At 35.6% G+C, this 12,421-nt stretch overlaps 1 protein-coding gene across 1 annotated transcript in view; it reads left to right on the top strand.

Moving 5' to 3' along the window:
* Gbe1 (1,4-alpha-glucan branching enzyme 1) overlaps window positions 1-12,421 on the top strand; it is a 248,144-nt gene that overhangs the window by 75,659 nt on the left and 160,064 nt on the right. The window contains exon 3 of the mRNA XM_038345354.2: window positions 222-334. Coding sequence (XP_038201282.1) covers window positions 222-334 — 113 coding nt within the window. The remainder of the gene's footprint in view (window positions 1-221; window positions 335-12,421) is intronic.

Genomic DNA, 12,421 nt, shown 5'->3' with positions numbered 1-12,421 from the left:
CACATGTTAATAAACAAGCTTCTTGGCCTATGGCAGGGCAGAATATAGCTAGGCGGGAAATCCAAACAGAGATACAGGGAGAGGGCAGAGTACTTTATTACAACAGAAAACAGGTTTTGTTAAAGCAGTTTTTTTTTTTTTTTTGCAGGTAAACTGTACATTATGTTTTACTAAACTCCTAGTCCTATCAAGTTTTTGATTACATGATCTTTATTATTTAGATGGATGGAATCCGTTTTCTCACCCATATAAAAAGCTAGAATATGGAAAATGGGAGCTGCATATTCCACCCAAGCAGAATAAATCTGTGATACCACATGGATCCAAATTGAAGGTATGTCCCTCCTTCCTTTTTGTTTTTGTTTTTTTTTTCTCTTATTCTTGATAAGGCATTGGCACGTAGCTCAAGATGGCACCAAACTTACTGTGTTAATCGTGTGCCACAAAACTACTGGGGCCCATTTAAGCCCAGTTTTGAATGAATGTATTTAACAGTTTGCTGTTTCTTAGTTCTTCAGGTTTGCCATTTTTGAAAACTGTGTTCTTACTTCAGGTGGTGGATTTATTATCTTTTAAAATATTATATTATCATTTCTTTTATTTTCATAGTTTCATGAGTCCTCATACTTTTTTTCCTATTAAAATTAAATATTGAATGAATAAATTTTAAAATGTAATTTCTATGCAAGTGGTGAAATAATTAAATCTGTAGTGAGCATTGCAAATCTAAAATTTCAAACTGAAAATGCTTTAGAATCAGAAGCCTTTTGAGTGCTGACGTGATGACGCAAGTGGAACATTCCATACCATGAAATTGTGTTTCTTACAGAAATTGTTATGAATTGTAAATACTTACCTTCAGGCTATATGTGTAAGGCAGGGATGAAATATTCATGAATTTTGTATTTAGATTTAGATTTACTCTCTAAGATGTCTCCTTTATATGCAAGTATTAAAAAAATTGTTCCTAAGTTTTTTGATAATGATTACTTAGTCTTTACCAGAAATGAATGAATTTTGATATGCTAAAGCTACTTTGGATGAATTTAATGAGTAGCAATGAGTTGATTTCTCTGATTGAAGTCTTTTAGAGTTTTTCTATGCTACATATTACGTTTGGTTTCTTTTTCAAAAATTGGTTCACCTTGGTCAAATTAAACAATGGTTTGATTTTTTTAAGCAGGTATTTTTATCTAAGGGTTTAAAATGCTTTCCAAATTAATATCTGTCTTTTTAAAAAACTATTGCTTTACAAATTATTAGGTCAACTGCTCTTTTTTCAGTATGAATCTCCAAAATTTATGGTCAAGGTAATTAACAAGAAACTCTAACAACAAGATGTTATTGCTAGTGTTTTGCCATTTCAAGTGTTAAGGGTATACTTAGCTGTTTTGTAATACTAAACAGTGACATATCTAGTTAATCATGTGTGGGAATTGTTATACCTTTTGTGGGATGCTGGGAAACTTTCTGAAAATATCAACTGATCTGAACCCTTTGGCCCTTTACCCTGTTGATATTCCTGACTAGTCTCTCTTGTTAATGAAAATCCATTTCCTAAGTAGAACTTAAAATTTATTTCAGCCCACAAAGGGATTGACCTTATTTTTGACTATATCTTATGAATTATCTTGTAACCATTTACAAAATAAGCATTACCTACCACTTAAATTATAACTGTGTTCTCTCTGCAAAACACTTCAATTTTTTACTGAACAGTTGAAAAGAATTTTAACTACTTATCATGTTATAAATAAAGCTGTTACAATTTTTAATTGAATGACAATATTCAACGATAAAATGATAAAATAAATTAAACTTTCATGGATTTCATGGTACAAGGAAGACCACTTACCTTAAGGATAATTATATTTATATTATTCATGCCTCTCACACTTCATTGTGCTTTCCTTTAATACCTTATTAAATCTAAATAAAAGAAATTGACAGATTGTCATAGTTATTAAGTATCCTTTTTCCATCTATCTATCTATCTATCTATCTATCTATCTATCTATCTATCATCTATTTATCTTTCTATCTATCTATCTATGCACATATTGCATGCATCTATTTTAAGTAGAAAGTGCTATAAGACTAAACAATGAATAAATAACATATTCATTGTGTGATGGCAACATAAGATACTTACAAGTGGTAATGACATTCAAGCATACATGGAAACATATTTAGAAGCTGATCAAAGAGGTAGCAGGAAGAAAGGCATTTTAACCTGAAAATGCAGAATGGTTAAATGTGAGTATTGATCCAGGTCTCAAGGCAGAAACAAATGGCATACTCAGTTTTAGTAGGTATTACTTTCAAAAAGGCTATTTTCATAGTTGAGTTGGAGAGAGAAAACAAGAGTGTTCAAAGGAGTGCTGAGTTGGAGTCTTAAAATTGTAACTGCTTCTCTGCCACTCAATGAAAAGATTAATAACTGGGAACCCAGTGGGAGAAGTGCACTATCTTGAGTGAAGCACTGGGTTTTGGTTGAGAACAAAAGGTTGTTTGTAGTAGCCTTCAAGTGAAGGAGCTAGAGTAATAAAGGAGACAAATGATCTGGTCCCTCATTCCCTTTTATCTTTGACATCTTGTTGGAGCCTGATTCTGGCCAAGGCTTCTAGGAAATAGAATTCTATGATATAGAGCTCTCACAGGCCAGTATCTATATCTGAGACATGGGGGAATAGATCAGGAAGGTAAACTTGACAGGTTTACTAGAGGCAAACTGAAGATTACCTTCCCACCCTCTAGTTCTTCCCTCCCCTCTCTTCCTCTCCCCTCCCCTATTGCTTGCTATTCCAATTAAAACTAAAAGATTAGCAATGACATTTAAAGTTAACTTATTTTTCACTGTCCTAATGTATTTATGTGAATTGTAACTGTAATTGTTGCTTGGTACCTCTTTTGCTATATGTAATTTTACTTTGCCAAAGTTAAAATCTTCCTTTTCAGTTAGACTGAAAAGAGGAGATGATGTGGGGTGTCCTTGTGTATATGTGTTGCTTTTATTGATTGATAAATAAAGCTGTTTCCACCAATGGCTTAGCAGAGTAAAGCCAGGCAGAAAATCTAAACAGATCTCTCTTTCTCTCTCTCTCTCTCTCTCTCTCTCTCTCTCTCTCTCTATATATATATATATATATATATATATATATATATATATATATGTACACACACACATATATATACACACACGTATATATATGTATGTATATATACATACACACATATATATGTATGTATATATATAGACAAAGTTGGAATAGTCAAAAAGATGCCGTGTAGCTGCTGAAGGAGAAAGATGCCAGAACAGAGCCTAGCCCAGTAAGCCATAGCCTCGTTTCATATACAGATGAATAGAAATGAGTTAATTTAAGATTTAAGAGCTAACTAGAAATATATTTGAGTCATTGGTGAAATGGTGTTGTAATTAATATGGTTTCTGTGGGTTTATTTGGGTCAGGGAAGTCTGTAAATGAACTAGCATTCTGATTACAGGGGGGGAAGCTTCTTTGTTTTGTCAAAAGGCAGAGAGAAAGGCGGGAAGGGTGATAGAAAGTATATGTGTGCAAATCCTGGTGAGATTTCCTTATAACCGACTATCTAAATTTGTTACTCCATATGGACCTGATTAACTCCCAGTGGCCCAGTCTCCAGATAACACTATCTTAGGGTTAGGGCTAAATTTGGACAGATGTCATTTATTACATAGCAGGAAGGTTCTTCTTTTCAATTATAAAACCTATTTGGATGTTATAGAATTTATTGCTAGAAAAGAGGCATGAAACCAAATAGTTATACTTGGAATTTTGTTAGCTAAGACTTTTGGAAAAAAGTACATGTTGTATTCATTTATTTCCATCCTTCATTATATTGCTAGAAAAGAAGTACTTCTTAATGTTATGTTTTTACAAAATTAATGAGTTATTACAAGTTGTGTCTTCATTGTAATCTGTTTACTTACATTCCACACTTTGAAATTTGCTAAATAGCAAGTCAGTGTAAGGGTTCAGAAAGAAGAGGGAGGGCTGGTACTCATAAAGGTGAATTTAAAACATGTCCCATGTCTAACATTTCATGTTGTACTATCTTCTGTAACTCTTTGTCTGGAAACTATGACCTCCAGGTTTTAGCATGCTGAGAAACAGAATATTACATCTTTCCTGAGAACAAAATGTAGAAATAGATATTTTGTGGAAAGAATCTGTATGATAAGAGGTAGATTAAACATAACTCCTGAGAAGTGGAATGGGATTTTTGGCAGTAAGGATGTAATGAAGGGTTTGTGTTAGAGATGTTGCATGCAAGAATTTAGTGTCATAGGCATTGCCTAAGAAGATTGATCTGGTAAGTTGTGAGCCTTCAGTTCTACGACATTTCATGTGCTATGTCATTGTTGATTTCATTCTTTTCCTATTTTTTCTTTCATTTTTTTTTTTTTTTTTTTTTTTTTTTATTTTTTTTTTTTTTTTTTTTTTTTTTTTTTTTTTTTTTTTTTTTCTCATGGTTTATTTTTTTTTTATATTTAAAAATTTCCATCTCCTTCCCTCCTCCTCCCCCCTCCCTCCCCTCCTTCTCCCCTTTCTCTCCCCTCCTTCTCCCCCTTCCCTCCCCTCCCCTCCACCCATACCTCCCCTCCCTCCCTCTCAAGGCCAAGGAGCCATCAGGGTTCCCCACTCTATGCTAAGACCAAGGTCCTCCCAACTCCCCCCAGGTCCAGAAGGGTGCCTAGTATGTGTATTTCGAATCTTGTAAATTTTGTCTTTTTCTCTTAACCTACCCATCATTTTGACTTTTTGTTATACTCTGAAAGATGATTTTGCCTTTTAACTGCTTATTTTTAGCAACTATGCTTTCATAGTCTCTAAGAATTTGTTTTCGATTTCTATCTTTAAATTAAGTAATAACATTAAAATATTTAACAATATATTTTGTATATAAATTGCTGCGAGCTGAGCGGTGGCTCAGCCTGTTAAAGGCCGCGCTTGCGAATCCCGAGGTCCTGAGTTCGAATCCCGAGTCCGATCATGATTTCGATTCCGTCACAGAGCGGCGTGGGTCGTCTGTGTCCTGAGTGTGCCTGACCTTCCACGCCTTCTAGTGGCGTGGGGAAAAAATAAATTGCAGATATTTAAAAATCAAATTTTCTATCTAGCTACCTTTGCCTCTCTTTCTGGTATTATTTTTGTGTGTATGTTTATTTTTACCTCTGAATGTCATCTTGCAAGCTTTACTTAACTGTGCAGTGATACATGATTAGAGTTACATTTTATATTTACGTAGGAAAGGTCATTAAATTCTATGTATACAGATGCTGCTGCGTATCTGGTGAGTTTCTTTGTGAAATGATGGCAGTCAGTGAAGAGTTTTTTCCCTCTGGAAATGTTTTCATTTTCTTGCGCTGGAATTTGCAATGTGTTACAGAACAGGTATATGGACTGAGTAGAATGGACATGAAATATGGGGCTGTACACTAGTCTGTTGGCATTGAAATAACCGCAGGACATGCAGATGAGTGGTTTACCTACTCTGTCAGGTTATTTTCAGACATCTTCTGAACTCACAGTTCCTGTGTCTGGAGGCTCCTACGTCTATAGTTTTCATGGACAAAAGCTGGGATCTCCTTTTGCAGAAGTATGTATGGACCTCTTCCAATTAACACAGGGCCAGCTCCCAGGAACAATGCTGGCTTGTTTTAATCAGCTGGCTTTACTTCTTCCTGGTCCTAAGGGCTTTTGGATGCTGAGTCATTTAGAGGACCTTTGCTATTGTGCTTGGAAAATTGGCATTTTAGCTTCATCTGTAAAATCAAATTATCAGATTGTAGATTTGCCTTTCTTTTTCAAATTACTTAAAATAATGTACATTTTGTAAATGTTTTGCCTCCATATGTGTGTATACACACACACACACACACACACACACACACATGTATGTGGAAACTTAGTTATTATATTGTTAGGAAAGATTGGAGTATATATATGGGTACCATGTGCCCATGTAGATTAGAAGATAGCAAAGGATTCTGGCAATGAGACCCAAGGCTTTTGCAAGATCAGAAAGTGCTGTAACCCACTGACCCATCTCTCTAGCCCATTTTTGCCTTTCTATTGGTTTCTTATACTTGCAACTGCTTTCTAGTCTTATAAAATTTTGTTGCAATTCATGGTTCCCTTTTTCATTTTGTCCTGTTCTGTTAGTGTTTTTTTTTTTTTTTTTTTTTTTTTTTTTTTTTTTTTGCCATTACTTACTTGCTGGGGTGAGTAAAGAAACCCTGGGGAGTTTGTCCCTTTTAATACCAACTTCAAAAATAACCCCTTTGAGATGTAAGAAACAGAAAGCATGTCTCCTCAGTGGAATACTTAATGACTTGAGGCTTCCATTGGGTCACTGCATTTCCATAGTGTATAGTGATCATAAGATTCTGGCTATTCTGATCATTTATTGCTTGTGTTGTCCTTATTATTATATGTGATTTTTTTTTCCTTCTGTGACCTACAGAAAATCCTTACTCACTTCATTTGTTATCCAGTTCAACTTAATCAACCTTTAAGACCCTGAAACATCTAATTTGTGCGAAAGTGCATAGGTAGAATTAGATACTTTCCTTACCACAGAGATGATGAGTCTTTGTGTTTGCAAACACAGTACGAATGCTAATGAGCCCAAATAACATACCAGGAAATGGCCTCTTCCCTGTAGATGACAATAAAGCCCTGTTAAATTGACTCATTTTTTCTTCTCTCTTTTCTTTCTTGTCTCTCTCTGTGTGTAAGTTCCTTAGAATGGTGATAGGAAGCACAAAATAAAACTTTAAATAAGTAAAGTAATTGTCTAGAGAGTAAGTCCTGTGACTGCAAAGATGGGGGTGAGAGAGTGGAAGTGTTCCTTTGTATTTTATGCTTATAACTAAAAGTTAAAAACAGTCTTATTCTGATTCTTCTTTCCTAATGTAATAGTTAACAACTATTTGATTTTATGTGTTTTATATTTGAAGCATTGCACTGTCAGTCCTGGACATGAGGAAAGAAAGAACAATGGAAACACTGCTTTTGAATTTATAGTGCAATGCAAAAAAGAAAACAATTTACTATGTGCACTAAGACACAGTTTCTATTTCATATTCTTTTCCAAAAATGGTCTTATCTTTATAAAACTTCTTACTTCCTCTCCCAATTTTCATAGAACAGTCAGAATTGTCCTCATTTTAAGACATGAAATCTCTTCTCGTTATTCTCCTGTTTTGAACACTTCGTGATGAAATTCTTTGTACCATTCCCTTCTCTCTGAAATTTTGAATTAGTTGATTGAAAACCTGTTTGATCAGTTTTTATATTCCCCAGTACATTGTTGTTTGATAGTCATGATCCCATGTATGACTCTTCCAAATGAGACCTTACCTGCCTTCACATCATTAAGCTTTATACTTTGCATTTTAAATTCCATTTCTCTCGACTCCCTATACAAAGTTCATGGCCTTTGCTTTCCACTGCAGTTTCATATGAACCATACTTGACTACTTTTTAAAAAAAATATCTAATTGTGCCTAGTTCAGTCTTATTTCAGAGTGGTTCAGACAATTTTTTTTTTTAGTCAAAATGCCCTTTTCATGTATAATAGTCTGAGAAACAACCAGACATATGCAGTGATGTTTTCCATAGTATTAAATCTAGTTTTCCTTTCACTAGTTATTCCTTTCCCCTCTAATCCTATAGGGTCTGTTTCTTCTCATGCTGTGATCAGTATCCACTTCAGTTATAGAACAATCTATTACCCTGCCTGTAACCGATCAGATAGCTTTGCTTTTTACAGAGTGATGTTTTAGGGGTTTTTTAATATCTGATTTGTAGGAACTACCTCATGATTACTGTCTTTACGAATGGATAGTATATTCACCATAAACAGCTGGACTTCATCATGAGAAATATTTTTGCATTTTCATAGAAACTAAAAGTGAAAGAAATGTAAAAATTCTTAAAGTAATATTAATTTTCCAGAGACAGTGCATTTACTAATATAATATCTTAAACAGATTTTGCTAGTAAATATAATTTCTGTGTATTGGAGGAGTCCTGTTAACATCAGAGGTAGAAAAAAATTCCTCAAGTAAACAAATACCGGTTTAAGTTTGTTTAAATGAATATTTACCATTCTCTATGTTTTTTGTTACTTAAACATCCTCATTAATCCTATTTGTGCAGTGAATATTTTGTTGTTGTGTGTGTTTGTGCATGTACAGGTGTTTGCTGCAATTGAATTGTCTATACAGCCTTCTGCTGTGCCAATAAAGCCCACCTTGAGTCAAAGGGCAGAGTTTGCCATTGGTTGACTGGAATCACCCATAGAATTGCTAAAGGATGAGAAGGTCTGCTAGGGAAGGGACAGTGAGAGAGAAAATGTCTTCAGGAGGGATTTCCTGTTCTGGTGGATAAGGAAAGGAATAGCCAATGCACTCTGTTGCTCCTTGGATTTACCAGGTCTTTATCTCAGTTTCTGACTACCTAGTTTTTATTAGACTGTGTTGTAATGAGGCAGCTTGTTTGTTTCTGCCTGCTCAGCACCAAAATAATCACACAGAAACTGCATTATTTAAATCACTGCTTGGCCCATTAGCATTAGCTTCTTATTGGCTAAGTCTTACATCTAATTTAACCCATCTCCATTAATCTGTGCATCACCATGAGGTTGTGGCCTACCAGCAAAGTTTCAATGCATCTGTCTCTGGGTGACTCCAAAAGCTTCTCTCTCTGACTCTTCCTCTCGGTCAGCATTCAGTTTAGTTTTACCTGCCTTTCTAAGTTCTACTCTGCTGTGGGTCCCAAGCAGCCCTTTATTAATCAATGGTATTCACAGCATACAGAGGGGAATCCCACATCAATACCATAACAATTTTAGGTAATTGTGTGTGTGTGTGTGTGTGTGTGTGTGTACCAAAGATTAAATGCAGGTTGTCTTGCATGTGAATATTTGCTAAGAGCTTAAGCACCACGTTTCATCCTTAGCCCTTTCTTGGTTCTTTGGTTGGTGACACTGTTTGGGAGGTTTAGAAGGTACAGCCTTACTGCAGGAAGTAAATCACTGGGAATGGGCTTTGAGAGTTTAAAACCTTGATCCACTTCTAATTCAGTCTCTTTGCTTCAGTCTCCCATTTGATGATGAGAGTTCTCAGTCCTGCTCCTGCTGCCTGCCATGTAGCTGATTTTTGCCATGCCTTCCCCTCCATGTTGGATTCAAAACTCTCTAGAGCTGTAACCCCAAATAAAAAAATGACTACTACAGTTACTCTAAAAGATTTGAAATGCTTACTTTTATTTAGTAGTTCTGACTTTTATCTTTATTCACCAAAAAGCTTAATAATAAATATCCTGTGAAGCTGTAGTACTTTTACCCCATCATTTTTCTTCCTAAGCCCTCGTTCTGATTCTGTTTTCAGATTATTTTATGTCTTTTCATTATTTTAATTTTCTTTCTTTTTTCCTTTTTTGTAAAGGAATATATATCCAATTAAATATATACACATTTGGGAATAATGGTTTTAATTTGTCATTATTTCAAATCAAGACTAAAGGTGGCTTTATTACTTTAAGTTACTTGTTTATAGAAGAACTAGGCTCAGCACTTTGTTATTGTGGCTCAGACCTTATTGAGATAAGAGGTTTCACAATGTATTTACTATGGATGTGTCCGAACTCAGAACATAGAAGGAGCGGTGGGTTGCATTCCCGCCCGGCTCCTGGCTGCCTGGCTAGCTTATGCCCCGAAATAACAACACACAAATTATATTCTTTTAAATACTGCCTGGCCCATTAGTTTTAGCCTCTTATTGGCTAATTCTCACAACTTGCTTTAACCCATATTTAGTAATCTGTGTAGTACCATGAGATGGTGGCTTACCAGGAGAGATCTTAACTTGCGTCTGTCTCGGAGAGGAGAGGCATGGCGACTGCCTGATGCATCTGCCTGTCTCTGCTTTCTTTCTCCCACAATTCTGTTCTGTCTACTCAGCCTACCTAATTTTCTGTCCCAAAAAAGAATTTTGCAACTGTATAGAGTACTAATTACTAGAGACAATAAGCCACAGCAAAAGATAAAAAAATCACTTACATCTTTACAATACTTAGATCCAATCTTATATCAGCTTGTTTATGTTAAAACTAACTCCTGTATGTTGTATGCTACCTCCCATGACAGGGTCAGAAAAAGAAACAACTTCTATAGTTCTGTGTTCCTGTTTGGTTTTCAACTAAAGACTCACAGAGTCCTTTTCAAAGAATCATCAATGGTAGTACAAGTCATTATGAATTAACCACTAATGAGCAGGTTTTTTTTTGATAGCTCGTTTATAATTAAGTGCAGGTACATGAAAATCAAACAAAAAGTAACTCAATTTTGCCATTAATTTTGACTTTGTTTAATGGATGATTTCTGTGCACCACAGCAGCCTTCCTAATTGATCTTTCTATGATGAAGAAGCCAATCACGTGCCACTTAGGGAACAAATAACATGTTTTTTTGTTCCCTCAAAAGTGTCACCTTTGCAGATGATCACAGGGAGACAGCCTACACTGTTGCATGGAGAGCCGGTCTTTTCTTTGTCCTGGCTGCCCAGCTAGCTTATACCCGAAACAATCACACAGAAGCTGCATTCATTTAAATACTACCTGGACCATTTGCTCTAACTTCTTATAGGCTAATTTTTACATTTTAATTTAACCCATTTTTCTTAATCTGTGTATTGCCACATGGTTGTGGCTTACTGGCAATATTTTAACCAGCATCAGTCTCAGGCAGGAGATCCATGGCATCTGCCACTCTGCCCTTCTTCCCAGAATTCAGTTCTGTCTACTCCGCCTACCTAAATTTTGTCCTATCAACTAGGCCAAGGCAGTTTCTTTATTCATCCAATGAAAGCAACACATAAACAGAAGGAACTCCTATACCACTACACTCAAACTGATGCTTTCCTTTCTGTGTTTTCTTTTTGTAAACATTGATTAAGAAAACAATGGTTGCATAATTACAAAAGTGTAGTAGTTGGCCAATCAGATTTGCTTTCTACTATAGGCTATGATAAAGTTTGTTCTATGTAGAACTTCCCTTCTTTTTCTTTTACATTAGAGTCCTTATTATGCATCAGATAACATTTTTTGAACACTTCCTGAAGATTGGCTATATAATCACTAAACGGGGATGGGAGTTAAAGCCCAGAGTGTTAGATGTTAATCTAAATGATAATTCTTAGCAATTTATCAATTTGGAATATGTTTATATAGTCATTGTTTTCTAGTGAATACTTGGCAACAACAGCAACAACATTGAAAGAATATAGTATAACATGTTAGTATCTTTTGTTAAGAATGGTCAGTAGAACAGCAGTTTAAAATAAAGTCCCCAAAAGAACCCCTGCAAAAAATTGATATGACATCATCTCATGATGATGCTAGTCTCTACAAAGTTTTGTGTATTTTTTTTTGTGTGTGTGTGTAATTTCTCTTCCCTGAGACTGTTTCTCTATGTAGTAGTTCTGGTTTTCGAGAGCTTGCTCTGTAGACCAGGCTGGCCTTGAACTCAGAGATCTGCCTGTCTCTGCCTCCAAAGTGATGGAATTAAAGGTGTGTCAACCACCACCACCCAAGCATAATTAGTTTTATGGTTATTCAAACCAGAATATTAAAGGGAAAGCCCACAATAACTAACATACAACAAAGGTAAGGAAAAATAAGGAAAAAACCTAATTGTTCATAAATTTTTACAGCTACAGTTATTATAGATGTGGGCAAAGTAACCCACATCTATGAGTGTGTGTATGCCCACACATACATACAAGCCCCTCCATATACACAGAGAATATAAGAAGTAGTGGATGATGCTACTGCTGTGGAATATTTGTTTACACTATCTCAATATATATCACTTTGATTGGATTAATAATGAAGCTGACTGGCCAGTAGCTGAACAGTCTGGCAGGAGACCCAGACTAGGAGACTGCTGGGATGAGGAAAGTAAGAGTCTGGAGTTGCCAGCCGGAGACAGAGGAGCAGGAAATGGATGGGTCATACTAATAAAGGTACTGCCATATGGCAGGGTGTAAATAAGTAATATGAGTGACCATAAAATGTAAGAGCTAGGTAGTAATAAGCCTGAGCTATTGTCCAAGCATTTATAATTAATATAAAGACTTGGAATGATTATGTGAGAGTAGCTGTGGGACAGAAACTTCAGTCTACTTTGAAATTCTGTCTTCTGGATCTAATTACTTCTGCAGGCTCTGTGACTGTCTGCATAGAGTTGTAAAAGATCAAGGCAGTCAAAATTCCAGAGTAGGTAGGGAAGGTTCCTGAGGCTTCATACCTTCCTTAGGTGCTATTAGAAGTTGAGAGTCACTGGAACAGGGAAAAACATTCCCCTTTGACAG

Source organism: Arvicola amphibius, chromosome 10, assembly GCF_903992535.2.
Source record: "Arvicola amphibius chromosome 10, mArvAmp1.2, whole genome shotgun sequence".
NCBI classification, from domain to species: Eukaryota; Metazoa; Chordata; class Mammalia; order Rodentia; family Cricetidae; genus Arvicola; species Arvicola amphibius.
The sequence above is the reverse complement of the archived record's forward strand: the minus strand, read 5'-3'. Positions and strand labels throughout refer to the sequence as shown.